Below are 26,302 nucleotides of genomic sequence, written 5' to 3'. Positions count from 1 at the left end.
TCCTAGGTACTCAAGAGGTTGAGATCAGAGGATCATGGTTCAAAGCCAGCCCAAGCAGGAAAGTCCATGAGATTCTTATCTCCAGTTAGCCACCAGAAAACTGGTGCTGTGGCTCAAAGTGGTAGAGCACTAGCCTTGAGCAAAAGAGCTCAGGGACAGCACTTAGGCCCCGAGATCAAGCCCCACAACTGACCAAAAAAAAAAAGAAAGAAAATATGCCTAGCCACAAACTTAAAAAAATAATTTTTATACTCTACATTTTAGGTCTCAGTGTTTGTGACTTTGTTTTTATATGTAGTTATTTTACAGTCATAATCTCATAAAGAGAGCATATTTCCAGAAATGATAAACGTTTTCTATTGCATGTTTTAAACATGGTCATTCAAAATAATGTTTTAAAAAGTCCAGCTGTGTGCTGATAGCTTATGCCTACTCAGGAGGCTGAAATCTAAGGATTGGCATTTGAAGCCAGCCCAGGCAGGAAAGTCCATGAGACTTTTATCTCCAATTAATTTCCAAAAAGTGGCTAAAGTAGTAGAATTCTAGCTTGAGCATAAAAAACTCAGGGACTGTACCAAGGACCTGAGTTTAAGCCCCAGAACCAGCACAGACACACAGAAGTTCATTTGTACATACATTTAATTAAGGGCCTCTATTCAATAGTGAGGATGGATAATTTAAGTATAGCTTTTGAATATATCAAAGCAAATAAGGTGAGCATCATTTAAAATATTTTTAATATAATTTTATTGTTAAGGTGTTATACAAAGGCTTTACCATTTCATAAGTCAGTTAAGGAGTACATTTCTTTTTGGGCAATGTTACCTTCTCCGTCCCCCCTCCCCCTGTTTCCTCCTCCCGTCCCTGTCTACTTAAATATTTATTTTACATTTTATAATGGTTTTATGTTAATTTTTTTCATGCTCAAATGATGTGCAATTTGAATGGATCCCACCGAATAAGGTGCCAACTGAAAGGACCTGGAAACATTATCAGCTGTTGAACATTCCTGTAGGTGTCCTTCAAAGGATGTCCCAACAGCTCCCAAAAGTACACCAGAACTTCACTTATAAAAACCCACTTTCCGGGGCTGGGAAGGTGGCACAGTGGTAGAGCGCTTGCCTTGCATGCATGAGGCCCTGGGTTCGATTCCTGAGCACCACATAAGCAAAAAAAGAAAAAAAGAAAAAAGCCGGAAGTGGTGCTGTGGCTTAAGTGGTAGAGCGCTAGCCTTGAGCTGAAGAGCGGAGGGACAGCTCCCAGGCCCAGAGTTGAGGCCCGACGACCGGACCCCCCCCAAAAAAAACCCACTTTCCTTACCTCATAGTTTCAAGTAGTAATTGTTGTCTGCTTGTTTCTTCTTTCCCTCTTGTGGTCAGCAGATGTCACTGCAACATCTTTTTTTTTTTTTTTTTTTAATTGTAAAGCTGATGTGTTGAGGGGTTACAGTTACATAAAGTCACGAATATGTTTCTTTTTGAACAGTGTTAACACTCTTTTTTTTCCATGCTTCTTCCCTCAGTTCCCCTCCCCTGCAGGTTTAAAGTTCATTTCCAACATAGTGTCTAGTGAATATCACTGTTACATATTAGTTCACTCTTTGTCCTGCAGTTTTTATGATCCCCCTTCCTTCTGCAAATCAGATAAACTTATATACAAGACAAAGGGTACAGATACCAAAAACAGTGACAACAAGGCATAAACCAAAGAAAAAGAAAGAAATAAGAAATAACTTCCAACAGTACATTATAAAATCCTCTTGTTTCCATTTCTTGGAGTTTGATAAGCTTCATTTTATATGGTCCTATGCAACTAGCTATTGAGTTATTATGATCCTCTGCTAAGAATATCCTAGACATACTCTAGTTATTACAAATGAGGAAAACCATGCAACCTGTGTTTCTTTGGGTCTGGCTTGCTTTGGTTAATATAATTATTTTCCAAGTCTTTCCATTTCCTTACAAATGGGGCAATGCCATTCTTTCTAATGGAAGTATAGAATTCCATTGTGTGTGTGTATATATATGTGTGTGTGTGTATGTATGTGTGTGTATGTGTATATACCACATTTTTTTTCTTATTGTGAAAATACTATACAGAGGGGTTACAACTACATGGGCAAGATAGTGAGTACATTTCTTATCAAGCATTGTAGCCTCCTTTATTTCCCCTTCCCATCCCTTCCCATCCTCCCTCCCCCCCACCCAATCTTCCTCCCCCCCCCCCAAGTTGTAAAGTTCGTTTTCGACATGACAACTTGTACTTCTCATTGTTGCAACAGGTCCACCTGTATCCTTATTTAAACGATTTGTTTTTCCCCTTCCCCTCCACAAATTATACCAACATCAAATACAGTTGAAAGCAGGGGTTATACTGTGGGGGAGGGACATACAAAGCAACAAAGAAATAATCATATAAATGTGTTAGAAACAATCACCTGAAAGAAAAAAAAACATTTGAATACATATATTAGGGTTCATTTCCTTAACATCACTTTATCTGACCTTTTCTGCTTGACTCAGACATATACTAGATATTGCAAATAAGGGAAACCATGGGACGTATGTTTCTTTGGGCCTGGCTTACTTCACTTAATATTTTTTCCAAGTCTTTCCCTTTCCTAACAAATGGGGCAATGTCATTCTTTCTGATGGAGGCGTAGAATTCCATTGTGTATATATACCACATTTTATTGACCCATTCATCTACTGAGAGGCATCTGGGTTGGTTCCATATCTTAGCTATGGTAAATAATACTGCAATGAATATGGTTATGCTGGTAGGTTTAGTGTGGTCTTGTTTGTGGTCAGTTGGGTAAAGCCCAGGAGTGGGCTTGCTAGGTCAGTGCAACATCTTTAGCTGAGGAGAACGTCATTTAGTTTGTCATTTGTTAAAAGTACCTAGGAGGGGCTGTTGGTGAAATGAAAAGCTAGCTAGTGCCAGATGATACTTACTGTCTTGTCTTCTTCCTAGTATATGGACAGTTTGAAATTAAACAAACCTGTAACTTACACTCCTTATATTTCTTTGATAGCTGAAGGCTATGCTGCCTTCCAAGAAGATAGCTCGGGAGATGAAGCTGAAAGTCCTTCCAAGATGAAAAGGTCCAAGGGAATCCATGTGTTTAAGAAGCCCAGCTTCTCTAAAAAGAAGGAGAAAGATTTCAAAATAAAAGAGAAACCCAAAGAAGAAAAGCATAAAGAAGAAAAACATAAAGAAAAGAAGTCAAAAGATTTGACAGCAGCTGATGTTGTTAAACAGTGGAAGGAGAAGAAGAAAAAGAAGAAGCCAATTCAGGAGCCAGAGGTGCCTCAGATTGATGTTCCAAGTTTCAAACCCATTTTTGGAGTTCCTTTGGTTGATGCTGTAGAGAGGACCATGATGTATGATGGTGTTCGACTGCCAGCTGTCTTCCGTGAATGTGTGGATTACATGGAGAAGTATGGCATGAAGTGTGAAGGCATCTACAGAGTTTCAGGTACTGGAGATGTATACTTCACGTGTGTGTGTGTGTGTGTGTGTGTGTGTGTGTGTGTGTGTGTGTGTGTGTGTGTGTGTGTTTGTGTGTGTGTGTTTTTGTGTGTGTGTGTGTGTGTGTGTGTTTTGTTTTGTGTGCCCATACGCAGACTTGAACTAAGGTTTTGGGAGTTGTTCCTGAGAGTTTTTGCTCAAAGTGAAAAGACCAGGTCCCTGTTGCTTATACCTATAATGCTAGCTGCTCCAGGAGCCTGAAATCTGAGGATTGTGGCTCAAAGCCAATGTAGTCAGATAAATATGAGAGACTCTTATCTCCAGTTAACCAATTAACTTAAAGCATAGTTCAAGTGATAGAGCATCAGCTGTAAGAAAAACAGTTAAATAAGATCTAAGGCCCTGAATCCAGGGCTCAGTACAGTACAATATAGTACAATAAAAAGATTTCTTCCTAAGCATGGTTTTGTGCTGGAATAGAATGAACAGCCCTAAATATCTGTTCTAATCTTTATATTCTGATAATTTCACTGCCTTGGTACATCATCCATTTTTGTTTAGGAGTTTATTTTATAAAAAAAATTGATTTTATGAGGTAAGTCATACTCGTTTAGAGTATATAACAAAATTAAGAAGGTTTTCCACTTAATTGGTTCATACACGTTTTCAGCAAGTAGATTTGATACTTAAGATTTGTTGAGAAAGGGCAGGTAATTTTGTTACTTAGGATAACTTTACACAATTGATAAAATTGATAAAATGATCTCACTTAAAATTGTTTTAGCTAGGGGCTGGGAAGTTGGCTCAGTGGTAGAGCGCTTGCCTTGCATGCCTGAGGCCCTGGGTTCGATTCCTCAGCACCACATAAGCAAAAAGAAAAAAGCCAGAAGTGGCGCTGTGGCTCAAGTGGTAGAGCACTGGCCTTGAGCTGAAGAGCTGAGGGACAGTGCTCAGGCCCAGAATTCAGGCCCCACAACTGGACCAAAAAAAAAAAAAAAAAAAATTGTTTTAGCTATAATGATACTCTGTACTGTTTAGAAAATAACTTAATGTATTAATACTATGAAGTTCAACAGACTTAAGTTTGCAAATTTTTAAGAATAATTGTAATTTTAAAAGATTTATGCAATTTAAGTTGCAGCTCTCACATGAAGCATTTTGTTTAGGTGAGTTTCTCTGAAAGGTTTCTGTAGCTTTGTTCAAAGGATTTTTTTTTTTTTGTCTCTGACCTACTTTTTATGTTTATATTCTTTAGGAGAATCAAAGTTTTAGCATCCCTTTTCTCTAGGTGATAAAAACATTGAAACAGAGTTGTTATCCCCTCAGGTAATTCCTGGGGCTGAGCTTCTGTTTTCATGACTGTTGTTGTTTGTGCTGGTTCTGGGGCTTGAACTCAGGACCTCAGTGCTGTGCCTGAGCTTTTGTATTCTAGGTCAGTGCTCTGCCACTTGAGCCACAGCTCCACTTCTGGCCTTTTGGGGGTTAATTGAAGAGAACTGTCTCACAGACTTTACTGCCCAGATTTTTCTGTGCCAACTAGTTTTGTTTTGTTTTTTTAATTTTAATTTTTTTTTTGTGAACATACTGTACAGAGGGTTTACAATTACATGGTCAGGATAATGCGTACATTTCTTACCAAGCATTACAGCCTCCTCCTTTGTTTACCCTTCACGTCCCTTCCTAGCCTCCCCCCTCCCCCCCAATCCCAATCCTTCTCCTTCCCCCCCTTCCCTCCCCACAAGCATTGCAGCCTCCTCCTTTCTTTACCCTTCACATCCCTTCCCAGCCTCCCCCCCCCGCCCCCCCACCCAATCCTTCCCCCCCCAACCCCCCCCCCCCGCACCAAAGTTGTAAAGTTCGTTTTCGACATGACAACTTGTACTTCTCATTGTTGCACAAATTATACCGACATCAAATATAGTGAAAGCAGGGGTTATACTGTGGGGGAGGGACACACAAAGCAACAAAGAAATAATCTTATAAATTCGTTAGAAACAAATGCATAAAAGAAAAAAACATTAAAATACATATTTAAGGATTCATTTTCCTAACATCACATTATCTGACCTTTTCTGCTTGACTCATACATATATATTGCAAATAAGGGAAACCATGGGACCTATGTTTCTTTGGGCTGGCTTACTTCACTTAATATAATTTTTTCCAAGCCTTTCCATTTCCTAACAAATGGGGCAATGTCATTCTTTCTGATGGAGGCATAGAATTCCATTGTGTATATATACCACATTTTCTTGATCCATTCATCGACTGAGGGTCATCTGGGTTGGTTCCATATCCTACCTATGGTAAGTAATGCTGCAATAAACATAGTTGTACTGGTAGCTTTAGTGTGGTCTAGTTTGTAAACATTTGGGTAAATGCCCAAAAATGGGATTGCTGGGTCGTAGGGGAGCTCTATGTGAAGTCTTGAGGAACCTCCATACAGCTTTCCAAAGTGGTTGAACAAGTTTACACTCCCACCAACAATGAAGTAAGGTTCCCTTCTGTCCACATCCCCTCCAGCATCTGTTGTTCTTAGAGTTCTTGATTTTTGCCATTCTAACTGGGGTGAGGTGGTATCTCAATGTTGTTTTGATTTGCATTTCTTTTATGGCTAGGGGGGTTGAGCATTTCTTCATGTGTCTATTGGCCATCCTTCTTTCTTCTTCAGAGAAGTTTCTCTTTAAGTCTTTAGCCCACTTATTTATTGGGCAGTTGTTTCTTTGAGGATTTGTTGTTGGGGGATTTAATTTTTTGAGTTCCAACTATATTTTAGATATGAGACCCTTGTCCGTTGTATGGCTAGTGAAGATCTTCTCCCAATCCGTGGGCTTTCTATTGATCTTGCTAGCTATGTCCTTTGCCCTGCAGAAGCTCTGCAACTTCATGCAATCCCATTTGTCCAACCTTTCTTTGATTTGTTGTGTTTCTGGGTCTCTATTAAGAAAATTTTGGCCTGATCCAAGGAGACCTAGGGTTTCTCCTATTCCATCCTGTAATGTTTTCAGAGTCTGCTTTGACTCCGAGGTCTTTGATCCATTTGGAGTTGATTCTGGTGCAGGGTGATATATAAGGCTCTAGCTTTAGTTTTCTACAAGTAGTTAACCAATTTTGCCAGCACCATTTACTGAAGAGGCTGTCTTCCATTCTATTTTTTTAGCTCCCTTATCGAAGATTAGATGGCTATAGGTCTGTAGGTTCATTTCTGGGTTTTCAATTCTATTCCATTGGTCCAGAGGTCTGTTCTTATGCCAATACCAAGCTGTTTTCATTACTATGGCTTTATAGTAGAGTTTGAAATTTGGTATTGATATTCCTCCAGCATTGTTCTTTCCGTTGAGGAGCGTTTTTGCTATTTGGGTTCTTTTATTGTTCCATATGAATTTTTGGATTGCCTCTTCTATTTCCTTGAAGAATGAGGTTGGAATTTTGATAGGTATGGTGTTGAATTTGTAGATAGCCTTGGGAAGTATCGCCATTTTTCACGATGTTAATCTTTCTAATCCAGGAGCATGGGAGGTTTTGCCACTTTCTAAGTTCTGTTTTGATTTCCTTTTTCAAGATTTTAAAGTTTTCATCATAGAGGTCCTTCACTTCTTTGGTTAATTCCTAGGTATTTTATTTTTTGTGGGGCTATTACAAATGGAGTTGCTTTCCTAATTTCAGCCACACTTTTCTCATTGTTGGCATACAGAAAAGCCATTGATTTTGCTACTTTGCCAAAGTTTTGAATCAGCTTGAGTAATTTGGGAGTGGAATCTATGGGATTCTTTAAATACAAGATCATGTCATCTGCAAAGAGGGAGAGTTTTATTTCTTCTTTCCCTATTTGGATCCCCATTATGTTTGCATTTTGTCTTATTGCTGTAGCTAGGCATTCTAATACTAGATTGAAGAGAAGTGGAGAGAGTGGACATCCTTGTCTTATTCCTGAATTAAGAGGAAATGGCTTTAGTTTTTCACCATTAAGTATAATGCTGTGTGCCAACTAGTTTTGAACCATGATAATGAGATCTTGACCTGAGTAGCTAAAAGTACAGTAGCTAAAACTACCAACAGCTAGTTGTATGTTCTTTTTAACAGGTTGTCAGCATGTCAGACAGTGCAGAGATGGCCATGGCTTTGCCTTTTTTTCCCTCTGCTTTGATGTTCTGGGCCTGTGTGCAGGTGCTGTATCACTGAGCTCCATCTCCAGCCCAGATTTGCTTTTTGAGTGCTGAAACCACTTTTTTTTTTTAATTGAAGAGTTTTGGTTCTCTCATAGAGAAATCAATTCCAATTTAATATTAAAGATAATTTAAAACATTATAATTTATTTGTATATGTTTTATTACAATTTTTGCATATTTTTTCTCTCCCTGGAATTCTTTATTTGAAGTGACTAATTTAAAAAAAAAAAAAAACAAGCCAAACACGTATTCTAATTGTCTACTTAAGCCATTTGCCCACATAGATCTTTGGGGGAGAATTTAAATGTTTATAAAGTGCATATATTAGAGTGAAAGACCTTTGCCAAGAGTTTCGTTATCAGACTCATCATGTTTATTCATAGTGTCATAAAAGGAAAGAAATGGAAGTTATTTTCTGCCTTTTTGTCTCAAAATAAAGATGAAACATCAGATTCATGTTATTTTTGTATTTGGTTTATTTTATTTTGTCAGTACTGGATAAAGACTTATTATAATGCCATTAAAAGGTTTTCACATAAGATAAAGAATGCCAGATTCCAAATGTAAACACTATGTTGATTGTAAAATTTAGATTAGATGACATTTACCATTAGAAACTGTGAACCTTAATTTGTGGCTTGTTTCAAATAATTGACCTAAGGTTTTAAGAATTAAAAAAGCACAAAGCCACTTTGTACTCTCATGAACAATCACTATCTCTGAATTATGTCTCTTAATGTGGATTGGACATTCAACTCTGATACTATGTTGAAAAAAGATTCACTTTAGGTGTTGAGTTTTTTTCTGTTCATTAAGAAAAGCCAATTTGATTTTATAATCTCAAATTTCGCTTTATTTTTTTGTTCTAGTTCTGTCTGGATTAAGAAAACACTTAAAAGAGCTTAAATTCTAAAACAGATACTAGGGCACATATAGTGGTTCATTCCTCTAATTTCATGTTCTTGGTAGACACAGATCAGGAGGAACACAGTTTGAGGCCAGCCTGGGAACAGTGTTATCTAGATCCCCATCTCAATAAATAAGCCAGATAATGGTGGTATACAACTGTAATCTTATCTACCTGAGTAGGAGGATCATGGTCTGAGAAAAAATGTAATACCCAACCTGAAAAGTGACAAATTGGAGCATGGCTCACATGGTATAGTGCCTATCTAGCAAGCCCAAGACCCTGAGTTCAAACCCTAGTACTATTGTCCCCTCTGCACACACAATAAAAGGGGAGCGACTGAGAGACAACTAGATTCAGTGGAGAATACTTTTCAAAGAATTCATTTAGATATATAACTCACCTTTTTCAGTTACAACTTTTACTTACAAAAAAATAATTTACCTATAACCTTAGGAGATATGCTTAGGTAAGCCAATTTTATGTTGTATGAGGGGTTAGAAAAGGCTGGTGACTGCCCGCATAGAGCAAGACTTACAATTGGATTGTAGTTTATTTTTTCTCCAAATTTTTACCTAGTTACTTTAAAATATTTTTTGTTCCTTAGTTGATTGACATAGTTACTTAATACATGTGTGGATGCTCTGAATATTGAAATTTTCATTTATTATTTAGCTTCTGATTATGTTTACCTTTGAAGTATCATCTTTTAGGTAACATAAGAGCTTGATAATAGTTGTTGTTGGTTAGGTAGATATTCTCAGGGGTGGGTATAGTGGAAACAAAGCTTGAGTGTTTGACTTCTGGTATTCTCTCTTCTGAATATGGATGTTTTAAGGAATTAAATCAAAGGTGGATGAGCTAAAAGCAGCCTATGACCAAGAGGAGTCTCCAAACTTAGAAGAATATGAGCCTAATACCATAGCCAGTTTGCTGAAGCAATATTTGCGAGACCTTCCAGAGAATTTGCTTACCAAAGAGCTTACGCCCCGATTTGAAGAGGCTTGTGGGAGGACCACAGAGATTGAGAAAGTTCAAGAATTCCAGCGTTTGCTCAAGGAGCTCCCGGAATGTAACTACCTTCTGATTTCCTGGCTCATTGTGCACATGGACCACGTCATCACAAAGGAACTGGAAACAAAAATGAATATACAGAACATCTCTATAGTTCTCAGCCCAACTGTACAGGTATGGATCTTCTCTATACATTGTTTCCCAGTACTGCTCTGGGAAGTCAAGGATGGTTGCTGAGTGTCATGAACCTGAAAAGATGGATAAGGGATAAGTTTGCTTAAAGGTCTTTTTCTTTAAAATGTGGACAGTGTCTACCTGTAAGGTAATATTTGCACTTTTGCTTATAGCTGTGAAACTTGAATATTATACAGTCTGTGATGTGGGTTTACAAGCCAGTTCTTTTTTTTTTTTGGGTCTGGTCATGGGGCCTGAACTCTAGGCCTGGGCGCTGTCCCTCAGCTCTTCAGCTCAAGGCTAGCACAGTGCCACTTTCGACTTTTTTCTGTTTGCTTATGTGGTGGTGAGGAATCGATCCCAGAGCCTCATGAATGCAAGGCAAGCGCTCTACCACTGAGCCACCTTCCCAGCCCCATACAAGCCAGTTCTTGATGACAATGATCTGCCCTTTGTAGAGAGGGAGCATGTGAACTGCCTTTACATAGTTTATCTATGAAATTTAAAAGATTTAAGTTATTTTATCAAATAACATTATTGCTTAATTATATAGCATTCATATATTGAACAATAAAGGAACCTAATGTTAACTTATAGTCAAGGATTTAATGGGATTTCATACCAGAGAAACATATTTTACAGGTTTATTTTTGTGGAATTGATGATGTTATGAATTGGTAGAAATGAATACAACATACATATTTGGTCTCTGCTGTTTTCAGTTGATATTGTCATAGAGTGTGTGCTTGCCTTTAGAATTGATGATATTTTACTCAGGCTCAAAGAAAAAAGGCACAATAGTTTTTTATTATATTTTAGAAATAAAATATTTCTCATTTCTCACAATGTAATGGTCATTTGTATTCATATTTCAGAATCTGGTAAATATTACATTATGTACATCTACATAATGTAGCTGATAATATCACAGAAGTACCAAATGTGTTAGTGAGTTTGAGGAAGAAAGGATTTATTTTACTAGCTGTTCATCCAGTGTGCAGTCCTAGTCTCCTAGCATGGAACCTTATCTTTGAGCACTCACTATATTGTACACCCAAGAGGCCTTTGCTTCTGGAGCTGAGGTCTGCTCCAGCCAGCTTTAAACTTGCAGATGCTCTGACCTTCTACCTAGTCCTCAGAAGAGCCATTAGTGTGTGGAAATGTCTCAAAATATATTGTAAATTAAAACATTAACTTCTTCAAATCAGTTAATATTGTAGTAATAGAAAAGAACAAATTGATGGTAATCAACTTTTGCATCCTTTTTGTGGCTTTCCCCCACTTGAATTCCTTATGGTGCTTGAGCACATGATTTAACTCAGATCTTGACTTTTTTTTTTCTTAAGTTGAACAGTAATTAGCAAAGTCTGTTTTGATACTCCTGTGGAGAATTTTCTTTCATGTGTCCAGGATTGAAGGATGATAGACACTAAAGACTTTTTTTTGTTGGTTTATATCAGTTATAGGGGAAAGATTATGCTTTATTGCAATTAATTTCAGCGCCCCCCATTACATTTCCTGTACCCTTTTAAGAAATAAAATAATTTTAATTGTTTTCCTGCAAACATTTATTTTCCTCTAGATCAGCAATCGTGTTCTGTATGTGCTTTTCACACATGCACAAGAGCTCTTTGGAAATGTGGTTTTAAAGCCAGTAACAAGACCTCTGCGCTGGTCCAACATGGCCACAATGCCCACATTACCAGAGACCCAGGCTGGAATCAAGGAGGAGATCAGAAGACAGGTATGAGCCTAACTCTCCCTTGCTCCTACTTTGGCCACTGTGAAGCCAAGAAGATTAACTCTTGTCTTGCTAACACTTCTTATATGGCTGGATCTGTTTAGGGCATATTTTTCATGGCACCCAGACATTTTCAGCTGGTATTGATTCATGCCAAATAAGTCAAATATTCAAAATAAAAAAGTAGGGTTTAAATCAAAAGACTGGCTTTGAATTCCTACTTCATTCTTTCTTAATATACTAATTGAAGGCAATTTTCTTCACCTCTTTCAGCTTTGGTATCCTCATTTTAAAATGGATCCTCTTGACTGTGAAGAATTCCCTAGTGAGATAATACCTTAAAATAAAAGGACCAGATCTAGTTAAAAAATGTTTGCCTATATAGACAAAGTTGTTGTTAATATCCATATTTTACAGATAAGATGCTGGAAATTAGGGAAGTTACATAATTTACTCTGTACCAAGCTGTGCCTAGGAGGCCTTTGTTGTTGGAATTGAGCTCTGTCTCAGCCAGCTTTATGCCTGCAGGTGCTCTGACCTCCCTCCTAGTCCTTGGAGAGCCACTGTGTATATGGAAAGGTCTCAAAATGAAATTTAAGAACATGATTATCAGACTATACTTCCAAGATTTAGCCCAAATTTTGAGGGTTTTTTTTTTACCATATTATTTTAACAATACTGCCATTTGTATGTGTATGTGAAATTGAAAAAGGAATCTAAGAAATTAGATTGTTTGCATGCATATTATCAAATCCCTGCTTCTCTGCTTTAAGCTCCCATTTCTTATCATGATAACTGAGAGAGGGACAGTGTAAAAGATATAAAGTAACTATTATTAAATGAGACCTTAATTCCCAGGTGAAACAAATTGTTTTTAGTGGTAATCTTGAAAAAAATATAAAAAAATATTACACTCTTACTTCATTTCTGTGATAATTGAAAAATACTTGTTTCTATACCTTTGGAAATTACATATGTCATTTTAGATAGTAAGATGTGTGATACTACTCAGTGTGCACTGTTGTTCCTAGGAGTTTCTTTTGAATTGTTTACATCGAGACCTGCAGGGTGGGATAAAGGATTTATCTAAAGAAGAAAGATTATGGGAAGTACAAAGAATTTTGACAGCCCTCAAAAGAAAATTGAGAGAAGCCAAAAGACAAGTGAGTTTATTTATTATTTTGGCAGATCATGTAAGAATGTACTTGAGTCTTTTGTATACTATTAGAAGGATTGTTATTGTTGTTGTTGTTGTTGTTTGAAGGGATAATTCTGCGGTGGGAACTTAGGGCATCAAGTTTGTTAGGCCGGCACTCTACCACTGAGCTATACTTCCAGTCCTTTTTTTGCGCTGCTTATTTTTGAAATGTCTCATTTTCTTCCTGGGTGTGTCCCTGCACTACAGTCCACCTATTCTAGGCTTCCCCTTATAGCAGTGGTGACAAGTTCTATCCACCATACCCAATTTCTTTTCTATTGAGATGGAGTCCTGTGGACTTTTCTACCCAGGCTATCTTGGATCCTCAATCCTCTCAGGCCATAGTACAGCTATCTGACAAACTTTTCTGCCCAGACTAGCCTCAAACTTCAGCCATTGAAATCTCAACTTCCCGAGTAGCTAGAATTAAAAGCATCACCACTAGTGCTTGGCTTGTTATTCTTTTTTTTTTTTTTGGTAGTGGTGGTGGTGGTTGTTGTTGTGGGGCTTGAACTCTGGGCTTGTGCTCTTCAGCTCTTAAGCGTAAGGCAAATACTCTACCACTTGAGCCACAGAACTACTTGCGGTTTTCTAGTGGTTAATTGGAGATAAGAGTCTCACAGACTTCCTGCCTGGGCTGGCTTTGAACCTTGGTCCTCAGATCACAGCCTCCTGAGTAGCTAGGATTAGTCTGAGCCATCGGTGCCAGGCTTGTCATTTTTTTCAAAAGATAATATGTACATATTTCTTGAAGGGAGGCTTATTTACTGTTTTCCTTACTCTTGGTTTTTAATATTTATATATGTATGTATGTATTTTTGATGTTAATATGGGACATACTCTACCACTTGGGTCGTGCATTCAGTTCCAACTCTTTGCTAGATAATTGGTATTGGTGATGAGAGTTTTGAGAATGTGTCTGCCAGGGCTGGCTCTCAATTGTGATCCTCAGCTTTCAGCTGTGATCCTAATATCTCAGCCTTATGAGAAGCTAGCATTATAGTCATGAGTTACTGGCACTTGGTTTTGCTCTGAATTATTGATACTTCAAATGGTATGAGTGAAGTTTCATTTAACTTGGAAAGTTTTTGTAAAAGGATTACTGAAAGGAGACTGCCACATGGTTCAGGCAGAAATGAGTTTAATTGGGAGAACCATACTGCCTGCCTGTACCAGATGTAGGTGTGCAAAGAGAAAGCTAATGGCAGAGAGAGATTATATAGGGAAAGGCAACAAGGTATGGCCTCAGTGGATGCAGAAATGACCTCAGAGCCTGGGGTCCTTTTGCTGACTCACAGTCCAGTGATTGACAATTAGTGGTGATTACTGGTTTCAGGCAGATGATTATATAAGGCCATATGCTTTCCTTCAGGAAGGGTGGGGAGGCAGGAAGGGAGCTGTTCTCCTGGGCAGATCTAATTTTTTTAATTAAAAACATAATTTTACTACAAGATGTTTTGCCATATGAGTGAGTATATCTGTAGAAAGAACTTTCTTTTCTTTTTTCCTTCATTTTTTGTGCCAGTCTTAGGACTTGAACTGGGCCTGAGTGCTGAACCTGAGATGTTTTGCTCAAGGCTAATAATACTCTACCACTTGATTCACAGCTTTACTTCCAACTTTTTTTTGCTGGTTAATTGGAGATGAGAGTCTCATGGGCTTTCCTGCTAGTTTCTAGCCTCAGTCCTTGTATGTCAGCCTTCTTGAATAGCTAGGATTATAAGCATTATAGCAGCTTTGTAGACAGAGCTTTCTAAGGAATAGACGTAGTCTGTTTAGTAAGACATCTTCAGACTGCAGGGACATTAGAGCTTGGAATGAGTCAGCTCTATGGAAATGCAGTGATAAGCACTTTGTTCTTTTTTTTTGTTGTTAATGGGACTTGAACTCTGGGGCTTGGGAGCTGTCCCTGCGTTCTTCAGCTCAAGGTGAGCGCTCAACCACTTGAACCACAGTGCCACTTACAGTTTTCTAGTGGTTTATTGGAGATAAGAGTCTCATGGACTTTCCTGCCTGGGCTGGCTTTGAACCGTGATCCTCAGATCTCAGCCTCCTTGAGTAGCTAGGATTACAGGCCTGAGCCAAGGTGGCTCAGCAGTGATAAGCACTTTGAAAAGTCCTTAAAGCTCAAGAAGAAAAAATGATATTCAACTGTTGATGCATCTGGAAAACCCAAATCAGACTTTTGACCTTTTGCTAGTTTAGTTCTGGACTGTCAAATGCAGTCTTACTTCTCTAGATTCTTAGACTCTATGTGCAGAGTGAATCATAGAATACAAATAGCACATTCAAAGAACAGCCAGCCAGCACTTCATGGACTTGAAGAACAAAAGTAGGTTACTTTTTTTTGGGGGGGGGGGTCTGGTCGTGGGGCTTGAACTCTGGGCCTGGGTGCTGTCCCTCAGGTCTTCAGCTCAAGGCTAGCACTCTACCACTTGAGCCACAGCGCCACTTCCGGCTTTTTTCTTTTTGCTTATGTGGTGCTGAGGAATCGAACCCAGGGCCTCAGGCATGCAAGGCAAGCACTCTACCACTGAGCCACCTTCCCAGCCCCCAAAGTACGTTACTTTTATGATTATATTTAAGACAAAATCATTCTTCCTTTGCTTCAAGGTGAGATTTGGGTCTATGGAGGCTCAGTGTGTCAGATGGATCCACAGCCTTGGGATTTCATACCATACTCCAGGACATGTAGGCTAATTGAAACCCTTTACATGTTTTTCTTCCTTTTCTCCAGCCCCCTAGATTGTCTTATCTTTTGTTTCCTATGGCATTCTTATTTATTTCAGTAATCTAGAGTGCTGGTCTTTTGTTTCCTACAGCTGTACTTTTGTTGTATGATTATTCCCTTCATGTATCAACCTGGAATAGGTCTTAGTGATTGACTTCACAGGTTTCAAGGGAAGACTGTAATTGCTAATTATATGGTATTGCCCATCAGCCTTTAAATGAACAGATTCTTGACCTGGGACTGTACTACTGGAGGTTTAACCTTCAGTTTTCTTCTGCTTTGCTCTTCCATAAAGGAATCATGGTATATCAACCACAGCTAGTACAAAAAGGGATCTATTGCCTTTTTTTATAAGCCCTCCCTCCTTCCCTCCCTTCTTCCCTCCCTGCCTTCCCGCCTCCCTGCCTTCCTGCCTCCCTCCCCCTCCCTCCTTCCCATTCTCCTTCCCTCTCCCTTCCTTCCTTCCTTCCTTCCTTTCTTCCTTCCTTCCTTTCTTCCTTTCCTTTCCTTTCCTTTCCTTTCCTTTCTTTCCTTCCCTTCCCTTCCCTTCTTTTTTTTTTTTTTTGTCGGTTGTGGGGTGTGAACTCTGGGCCTGGGTGCTGTCTCTCAGCTCTTCAGCTCAAGGCTAGTGCTGTACCACTTGAGCCACAGCACCACTTCCAGCTTTTTCTGCTTATGAGGTGCTGAGGAATCAAACCCAGGGCCTCATGCATGCGAGGCCATCACTCTACCAGCCACCTTCCTTCCTTCTTTTGTCTTTTGTTCTCTCCTTTCTTTCCTCTTTTCTTCCATTTCCCTCACCCTTTCTTCTGTTTCCAACTCTTTCTTTATTCACTCTCCCCTCCCCCCTCTCTCCCCTCTTCCCTCCCTGGACTTTGTGCATGCTAGGCATGTAGTTTTCCACTGAGCTAAATATCCACCACCACCACCCCCGCCGCCCCCAATTTCATCATGATTCTCCCTTTGAGGGATAAATGACTAAAAGCAGAAATACTATTATGCTAGGGTCTTACTTTATACCCAGGCCAGTGTGGTCTGTGATTCTCCTGTTTGTGCTTCTTTGTGTTGCTAGGATGAAAAGCGTATGCCATTATATCCACTGACCTGTCAAGATGTATTCTCCCAGACTTTTGGTCTAATCCCCCAGTCTCTACCTCCTAAGGTGCTAGGATTTTAGGGTTGGGTCTAGAATCATGCCCAACCAAATATATAGTATTCTTGATAATTTGTTTAAATCTCAAAAATTCTAGTTAATTCATATTAACAGACTGAAAATAAGAAAAGCCACAATATCAATTTGTCATTTTCCTATAAAGTTAATTATAAAATTAAGTATAAAGTTAGTTATCATATGATCTTGCAGTTCTATTATTTATAAGACCTGTACAATGTACAAAATACTAAAAGAAATACTTATATCAACTCTAGTTATAATAGCTGAAAGTTGTTACAATCTAAAAGTTCTTTAGCTGCAGAGTTGATAAAATGTAGTACATTCAAACTATGATACATCATTCAGAAACTACTGATACATACACAAGAAATAGCTGCATCTTAAAACACTGTGCCAAGTAAAGAATCCAGAGAACAATTACTAATTGATTCTGTTTATAGAAACTTGAGAAAGGGAAAAATTGTAGCAATGCAAAGCAGATTGATGGTTGCCAGAGGCCAGCAGATGATAGAGGAACCCAAGGGGGACTCTGAGGTGATGGGATTTTCCATAGCATGTTGGTGGTAGTAGTTGACTGCATTTGTCAAAACTAAATAATGAACTTAGAATTGATATCCCCACTGCTCCAAACAAAGTATCAAATATGGTAACTTTTGTTGAAAGCTTCCAGAAATGTAAACATGTTAACCAGAAGCAAACATATTCATAGTACCATCACAAACTGCTGTTACTCTCCAAGCCCAGTTAGCTTGTCTATCTTGCTGGCCCACCTGACTTTGTTTTCAGTTCTAGGAAACTTGTAGCTTTATAGTGTGTGAAACTATTGAGTGTATATTACATGTAAGCTCTAAATTCTCCTTCATTCCTGTTTCTTCATAGGAGTGCGAAACCAAGATTGCACAGGAAATAGCCAGTCTTTCAAAAGAGGATGTTTCCAAAGAAGAAATGAACGAAAATGAAGAAGTGATTAATATTCTCCTTGCCCAGGTAGGCTGAACTCTTTATTTTGCAAGTCTCTTAATGGTCATTTAAAAATAGAGCTGAGTCACAGAACCTTTTAACCAAAATATAAAGTGATTCCTAAGCCATGGAGAAAGAAGCTGTTGAGCAGTTTTCCCTAAGGAGGCTTTGTTCTAAGTACTTAATTTATCTCATTAATCTATATCTAACTCTATAAGTATTTTCCCTGACTCATAGGTCAATGGAAATAGTTCTATATCAATGATTTCAATAAATAATTTAGGCACATTTCTAATTTCCCCAAACTTGGGATTCTTAATGTATAAGGACACAGATTACAACTGACAGTTTTTGCTAATAATACTTTAGACATTTTGGTTATATTCTTTGCAGTGAAATTGTTGGAGGCAGGTTGTCTTATTCTTTCCCTGATGGAATAAATATCTTTTGAGAGCCTTCTGTATTCTAAGCATAGAGCTGAAGTTGAGCTCATCTCCTTTCTGAATTTCTCAAGTTAGCCTTCCTCAGTTCTGGGAATTCCCAGAGTTAAAACTGGAAGGAATGAAGTTCTGGGCTTTGACAGCAGTCTGTTTAGACTTCTAGAAACTTCTGTATGTGGCTCACTAAAACACTGTGGGTTTCAACTTACTTTTATTTATTTTTGGCACTTGTGAAAAGTACATTGTTTTGCCTAGAAGGGATATAACGTCCTCCGAGAAAAGAGTTTCAGATTGTGTCTTTCCAGGGTTTTCTTTTTTTTTTTTTTTGTCAGTCATGGGGCTTGACCTCTGGGCCTGGGTGCTGTCCCTCAGCTCTTCAGCTCAAGGCGAGCTCTCTACCACTTGAGCTACAGCGCCACTTCCTTTCCAGGGTTTTCTAACCTAGTATTTCTTGGAACATTAGCTTTACAGATATGCTGAGGCAAAGGAAGAATACCTACATGTCTACAAACCCTTAGGAAGCACTGGGGATCTCATCTCTGGGAGATTTCCAGTGTTCATTGGAATGTGATCCTGGTAGCTTTCAAATTGACCATGTATTGTTACCATAATACCTGTTTGAAAGACATGCAGAAGATTTTTGTCCCTTTTTTCTTTAGCCAGGTTTCAGTTGCCACAGGTTTGGTTGCTCCCCAAGTTTTGTCTGCTTCTTTTCTCTAGGTTGGAGAAACTGTCTGGATCTCATGCAGATACTGATTTTTTCCCCCCATTCTTTAGACTGGTGACTAGAAATGGATAGTTAAAGCAGAATATTTAATTTTATCTTGGGGGACTTTGGTGGAGGAGGATGGTGACTTGTGGTATAGAGAAAAGATTTCTGTAACCTTTGTTCCTTAAACTTGACACACCAGTCACAAATCTCCTGGGTCCTCCTTTTCTACTGACACTGTCAAAGACTGTCCCTGACTGACTATCACTTGCCTAAGAGACAGGAAGTCAAAGCAGGGTTAATCATCGCTTAACTCTGGGTTTGTTCTGTTGGAACCCTCATGGGACTTTTTTTTTTTTTTTTTGGTCAGTCATGGGGCTTGAACTCTGGGCTTGGGCACTGTCCTTTTGTTCTTCAGCTCAAGGTGAGCACTCTACCGTTTGAGCCACAGCGCCACTTCCGGTTTTCTAGTGGTTTATTGGAGATAAGAGTCTCACGGACTTTCCTGCCCGGGCTGGCTTTTAACCGTGATTTTCATATCTCAGCCTCCTGAGTAGCTAGGATTACAGGCATGAGCCACCAGCGCCCAGCATCACGGGACTTTTTATTGCTGAAAGTGTAGTTTTGTTTTTTCTCAAAATAACTTAGTATAGCTTTTCTCAAAGAAGCCCCCCCCTTTTTTTTTTTTTGTCGGTCATGGGGCTTGAACTCTGGGCCTGGGGCATCGTCCCTCAGCTCTTTAGCTCAAGGCTAGCATGCTACCGCTTGAGCCACAGCACCACTTCCACTTTTCCTAGTGGTTTATTGGAGATAAGAGTCTCACGGACTTTCCTACCTGGGCTGGAAGAAGAGGCCTTTTCTTGACACTGAGGAAGCTAACTTTTTTGGTTGGGCAGTATGTAATTCGTTTAGTAAGTGGGACTGAAGAATTCAGGGGAACATTTACGAAACTACAGTGGCTTTACTAGACTATTATCTCAGAAGATGTTCACTAGTGATTATCATTTTAGGAGAATGAGATCCTGACTGAACAGGAGGAGCTCTTGGCTATGGAGCAGTTTCTGCGTCGGCAAATTGCCTCAGAAAAGGAAGAGATTGAACGCCTCAGAGCTGAGATTGCTGAGATACAGAGGTAAAGGAAAGCTTTGAGGGTTTGTTGTTGGTGGTGGTGGTTTTTTTGGTTGGTTTGGGCCTAGGCGCTGTCCCTCAGCTCTTCAGCTCAAAGCTAGCACTCTACTACTTGAGCCACAGTGCCACTTCTGGCTTTTTCTGCTTATGTGGTGCTGAGGAATCGAACCCAGGGCTTCATGCATGTACTCTACCACTAAGCCACCTTCCCAGCCAAGCCTTGAGTTTTAAAGTTTTCAACAATGCTTACTTAAATATAATGGTTTTGGCTCTGTGTAAAAATTGGGCTTCAAAATTAAGTTTCTTCTTTATCACATGTTAGGAAGGCATTGTATTAGGTAAATTCATGGACACTGGTCAGTCTTGAACGTAAAATCCCTTCATCTCCCTCACAGTCGCCAGCAGCACGGCCGAAGTGAAACTGAGGAGTACTCCTCTGAGAGTGAGAGTGAGAGTGAGGATGAGGAGGAGCTGCAGATCATTCTGGAAGACTTGCAGAGACAGAATGAAGAGCTGGAAGTGAGTTTGGGGAAGATAGCCAGACATCATAGAAATTTCTAAAATGCTGTTGAGACCCTGTTTCCCCTTGGAGGAGTTTTCTTGGTTACTAGCTGAGAGGCTGTAGAGAAGAATTTAGGGACATGGCTCACCCAAGACTGCTGAGCAGATGACATGACGTGTGTTCTCAGGCTGTCTGAAGGTTGGTGGCCTTTCCTGACTTTAGTGTGCCACACAGATCTTTTTCTTCTAAACCTTCGGAAAGGCAAGTCTTAACCAACGACCGTTTTAAGCACTTTTACATGATCTAGTGTTTACTTCCAGAGAAGATTCTCAGAAAAAAAATGCTGGTGGAAGGAAAGTCTGCTATGGGTGAAGTAAAGGCCAATATTTTGTCCTTTTAACCCATAAAGCAGTAAGATATAAAGCCCTAGGAAACTAGGACATCATATAAGAAGGCAAGAGAATTCCAGATGTTTTGCCCTTGGGATGAGAGGAAAATACATTTTCTTCATGAAAAGGAAACAGGCAGCTTTGCTTCCCTATTTAAGTTTATATAGTTACTGGAGCAAAGTAGAGCTATACTGGAATAAGAACTAGAATTACACGTTAAGCTCTAGCCCTGAAGTCCTATTTGCAGACTGACTTCAGAGTAGAGAGGTTTACCCCTGGGTCCCAGAGTTGAGGTACTCTCCACAGTAGAAATGTGTTGTGGGGAAGTGTGTGCAAGGGTAACTTGTGGGTTGCTGGGTCTCTGTTTTAGAAGGCATCACACTGGCATCTTAATTTGCTTTAATTATGCTTTACAGAGCATATTATAATCCTAAGGAAAACAAAATCAAGAATTAGAGTACTTGGAGTGTAGGTAAAGGTTGGGCTGATATAATAACAAGATTAGTGTAGTAGTTTGTTAAACACTCCAAGCCTGTCATCTTCCACACAGGCTTTTTCCACTTGAGGTCCTAAGTAGCTGCTCTAAGTTTGCCCTTTTCTTAGTAGGAAGGGGAAGGAATTAAAGAGGAGGAGCACAAATGAAGTTAAAAGGGGAGGAACACAAATGGAACTCAGCACTTGTGTGTTTACCCAGTAGCACACAGCCTCATTTAGTCAGAGTGAGTGCATGGACAGTGCTGAATGGTGGACGGTGTGGCACAGAAATGGAGGCTGCTGGGGATTGGTAACTGTTTTGCATTACTCAAGCTTTGCTGAATGTGTATAAATAATTTAGAAGATAATTGGTTATAGTTTTCTATGTATTGATTGGCACATTTCACATTTAATAAGATTTTGTTCTTAAGAGAAATCTAGGCTTTGTTCTTATTTCTCCCTCTCTAAATTGCTACTAAAAAATACCTTTATATTCTCCTTAATGGCTTTTCAGAAGCCAGTTTCTTAAAAAGAAATTTCAAACACTAGAATATTTATTATTTGAAATCCCTAGAATATTTATTAAAGTAATTGTTTTTGGTTCATACATTGTTTTCCAGATAACTCTGAGTATAGTTTATATTCTTACCCATAGTCAGGTACACTGATGCAGCTCATTTGCATATCCTGTTCATGTTCATGTCTTCTATTTCACAAGCTAGGCTGACTAAAACAGAACTAGATTCTTCTGTAGGATCCTTACTGAATGGTCTTCCCTGAGTCATCGTCCTCTGACCTCCTTGCTTAAGTGGTAACTGCCCTTTCTGTCATTCCTCAAGATAAAGAACAATCACTTGAACCAAGCTGTTCACTTGGAGCGTGAGGCCATCATCGAGCTGCGAGTGCAGCTCCGGCTGCTCCAGATGCAGCGAGCCAAGTCTGAGCAACAAATGCAGGAGGACGAGGAGCCTGAGAGGCGAGGTGGCGTGGGCATGCTGCCGCAGGATGGTATCCTCGAGGTGAAAGCAGTTAAAGAGCAGCCAAAGGTGGGCAAGGAGCAGGCAAAGCCCTCACCCAGCAAAGACCGAAAGGAGACGCCCATCTGAGCAGCCTGTGGGACAGCCACAAACCCTCAGACTGTAAGGCCCTGTGCGTTTTACTGTAATCCCAAGAGTCCACGCGGCTCTCCTGCTGTACATTCTGTAAAGGTTCTTCTCAGAGACTTCCTCTTTCACACATCTGACTTCTCCTTGTCAGGCTCAGGTTCTGGAGGTTCTGTGGGCTTGTAGGGGACACATGAGTTTTCCAGATAGTGTCAGCTTGAGAATTAATTTTCCTTTGTTAAAATAACTTTTAACCCTTGAGTGGCTTCTTTTTAAACCAAAAATCTCTGTCTTTGCTTTTTTTTTTTTTTTCAATCACAGCAGAATCAGGATTTCTTTCTCAAGGGGTGGGAGGTAACCAAACCAGGTCACTACTGCGCCTGCCTTGTGGATTCCCATTGTCTTACCACCCTGCAGGACCTCTGTGAGCTCCTGCACCCTGCAGGATCTCTGGCTACTCTTGCTTGTGCCTTTTACACCTCCTAGGTGCAGATTGTTCAGTGGGGAGCTGCCTCATATTTTCTGACTGGCCAAAATGGCTCTCGCTGGGTATTCCCTTTCCCTGCCCTGTCACTCTTTCCTTTTACAGTTCTGAACTATGGTATATCAGCCTGAGTCACCAGAATGGCCTAGTTTGGTTGCACAGAGGCTGCCCATGGAGCCTGCTGCCGACCTCAACAATGCAGGCCCCTATTTTTCACTGCCAGGGATCAGCAAAGGCTGAAAATACTGGGGTGGGTTGAAGATCTTCACCCTGACCTAAAACATCCACAAATGACTTCAGTTGCTTGCTTGGGCAAGAATGTACCTGTCTCTTTGCCTGAATAAGCCATATATCTGTTCTTAAAGTTTTAAATTATTCATATCATCTCAGTGAACCTACCAAGGAATTCCCAATTAATTAGCAAGATTGAGAATAAGAAAAATGACTCCTTGTAATTATATCTGTGATTCATCCTGCCTTTCTGGTCCATCAGATCAAGATGGCTGCCCCAAGGCTTCTGAGAGACTAAGCTCTTAGGCAGCTTGATTTGGCAGCCCTTTGTCAGGTGAGTGGCACCCTGTGGCTCTGAAAATAATCCCCCTGCTGGGCCCCACACAATAAGGTGATGAAGTCAAATCCCACCTGAGGGCTCTATTCTTCTCCTAGTTAGTATTTATTTTCAGCACCTGTTTGATGCAGTTTTTTTATCCTCTACCTATTGCACTGTTGTGACTTGTTGGCCATTATTTCATTTTTGTACGAAAAAGCTTTGTTATAGAAATCAGCATACTATTTTTTTAAATCTGGAGAGAAGATATTATGGTGACTGAAAATATGGTCAGGTGTCAAATATAAATGTATAAACGCCTTCTTGCTGTCCTGTCAGACATATTATATTCATTTTATATTTGCTGGCAATATTGACAGTTTTGTTTGTGTAAATTCTAATTTCTATCAGGGTGTCATGGATTTCTGAAATTACTATTACAAATGTCTCAACATTGGTTATCTAATTTTTGCCAAGACTATTATTGATCAAGCAAATAAATTCAACAGCCATTTGGGGGAAAAAAAGCTTCTAGTATTTTTGTTCACATTGTGGCTGATGTGGAGTTGGTGTAGGTACTTCAAGGCCAAGAATGAACAAGATGTTTTGTTTTTACTTTGTGTTCCTCCTCGCTGCACATTTGATGACCACTACAATCCTGTTTGTGCTTTCAGCTGTTTACCACCTTCCCTCACACTCATACATGCAGTTGAGCCTATGTGCAAACCTAACTGGGACTGGATCTGCCCTTCTCTCTGTGATCAGCTTCATTCTGCCACTAGGAAAACAAGGTTTGCCTTCTAGGTCCAATCAGCTCGCCAATCTTGACCCAGGTGTTGCAGTTCAGAGAGGCTCGCATTTCAAAAGTGAAATGAGAACTCAGCACAGCTAGCATGTGGGGAACAGACCAATCCTAGGAACATGAGATTACAAGTACAGTATTAATACTGTTAATAGGGTTAAATTATATAAAGCTAACATTGTAATTCTACTTTATGGACAGTCCCAAATATAATTATTTAACACATCTGGAGATACAACAGGTAAGTACTAGGATCAGCTTCCAAGCTGGGATCTGCTACCTATGTGACATTTTCTTTTTCATCACATTGCTCAACAGTGTACCTATTTAGTGTTTATTTGGATGGATCAGCACTATTCCTAATTCCTAGAAAACAAATACACCTTTTGAGCCCAGCCAGGGTGACCAAAGATCTGGAGTTTTCTTCCTGGTGTTCCTGTAGTCTCAATCTTTAGTTTGATGCAGGGGCCCAGTCATTACTTTCATTTGAGGCACAAGTGAAAGCACCCAAAGCAACTAGATGAACACTAAGATTATACAGGTGGTAGAGAAGGTAAGCATTTGTCTCTGGATGTACACATAGAAAACAGTTGTACATTGTAAATCAGGATATGCTTGAAGTGTGAGGAAGGGGCAGGAGTGCTCTTAGAACTCCATACATGGGCTGGGTGTGGTGGTTGTCTGTAATCCTAGCTCCTTGGAAGGCTGAGATTGGAGGATTGTGCTTCAAGGCCAGTTGTTATATTACTTAAAAAACTATAAAGAAAGAGGACTGTAGCATGGCCTACATATGATAATGCTTGCTAGCAGGTCAGAAGCCAGGTTTAATTGCTAGCACTTTCAAAATAAAGATTCTTAGGGAGTACCAACAAGTACTACTGTTGAATTTCTGGCTCTTGCAGACTTTCAACATGTATACTTTTTCTCTGATGGAAATTTGACACTGCTAGACTAGTCTGACTACTTGAACCTGTGGCAGAGAACTTTATTTGTAGTGAATGCTAGTTTGTTTCTGAACCATTTCTTCATCGATGTCATGTCCCCCACAATGGCTTTCTGCACCATTCCAGCAGGCAACAGGCTTTCATCTCTTTGTATTCCAAGTGCTTAATTCTGGTGATTAGCTTGGCACCTGGCAATGATTTGCTTGAATGTTCTTTAGCAGTTCTAAAACTGCTTCCACAGAGATGTTGCAGTGTACAGGAAAAACTATATAAGCTGATACAGGAACTTAGTGGCCAGCCATGCACATCACATAGACGGATGCTGGTGAATGTCACCCAGGTATCTCCCTGGAAGAGTTCCCTGCAGAGGACAATGGTAGAGTCCCTGGGCTTCAACTTGATCATAGTAGGGTTTTCATGTAAAAACACAGCACATCCTCTTCTGTTTGAAATTAAGATCAACAATAAACATGTAAGTTTGTCTCTTGTGATTTTGTTTTGGAGAATCAAGACAAAATGAAAACTCAGAAAAACTTTAATAAGTGATCAGGAAGAAAAGCTGGCAGCAGCTTTAGTGTACACACCATATCTGCAAGGGGATAGACTGCTCCTCTGGATTATGTACTACTTAAATAGCCTGTATCTAATAAATATGGGTTAACAGTAAAAAGCTGCTCACAGGAAATACCTTTCCTAATTTGATAACCAAGTATGTTCTAAAAGCCTGAGCTGGTACCAATGTCTCACACTTATAATCCTAGCTACACAGGAAGCTGAGATCTGAGGATCGGGGCTTGAGGCCAGCCTGAGCAGAAAGGTCCATGAATCTCAACTCCAGTTAACCAGTAAAAAGCCAGAAATGGATCTGTGGCTCAAGTCAAGTACTAGCTAGCCTTGAACAAAAAGTTCACGGATACTACAAGCTATGAGTTCAAGACCCATAGCTGGCACACATACAAATGTAAATCAACAATGTTCCAAACTACCTCACAGACTTAAAACAGTCTGATCACTGATCCTGCTCCAAGAATTTTTGAAGATAATTTGTGACAGTTTTCTATAGGAAGTAGACAATGAACAGGCTTAGTGGAATTCATTGCAGAAGAGTGTGTTGTTACTTTGTTAGTGTGGGAATTTTTTAAGATTGATGGTCCTGGAGTTTGAACTCTAGTCAGGGCTTGGGAGCTGTCTCTGAGTCTTGTGCTCAGGTCTAGTTCTCTACCACTTGGGCCACAGCTCCA

The 26,302-nt window shown here is 39.7% G+C and overlaps 1 protein-coding gene across 2 annotated transcripts in view; it reads left to right on the top strand.

Moving 5' to 3' along the window:
* The window catches only part of Ralbp1 (ralA binding protein 1), a 42,262-nt gene extending 18,420 nt beyond the window's left edge, over positions 1 to 23,842 (top strand). For both annotated transcript variants that reach the window (XM_070029646.1, XM_070029645.1), the window contains exons 3-10: positions 3,035 to 3,478; positions 9,386 to 9,735; positions 11,318 to 11,479; positions 12,508 to 12,639; positions 17,459 to 17,566; positions 19,699 to 19,820; positions 20,212 to 20,335; positions 22,021 to 23,842. In XM_070029646.1, the coding sequence (XP_069885747.1) occupies positions 3,035 to 3,478; positions 9,386 to 9,735; positions 11,318 to 11,479; positions 12,508 to 12,639; positions 17,459 to 17,566; positions 19,699 to 19,820; positions 20,212 to 20,335; positions 22,021 to 22,287 (1,709 nt within the window). In that variant the 3' untranslated portion in view covers positions 22,288 to 23,842. The remainder of the gene's footprint in view (positions 1 to 3,034; positions 3,479 to 9,385; positions 9,736 to 11,317; positions 11,480 to 12,507; positions 12,640 to 17,458; positions 17,567 to 19,698; positions 19,821 to 20,211; positions 20,336 to 22,020) is intronic.
* Positions 23,843 to 26,302: the final 2,460 nt, after the last annotated feature.

Source organism: Dipodomys merriami, unplaced genomic scaffold (assembly GCF_024711535.1).
Source record: "Dipodomys merriami isolate MVZ:Mamm:240054 unplaced genomic scaffold, mDipMer1.0.p SCAF_2, whole genome shotgun sequence".
In the NCBI taxonomy this organism is placed as follows: domain Eukaryota; kingdom Metazoa; phylum Chordata; class Mammalia; order Rodentia; family Heteromyidae; genus Dipodomys; species Dipodomys merriami.
This window is presented reverse-complemented; position numbering and strand designations above follow the sequence as displayed.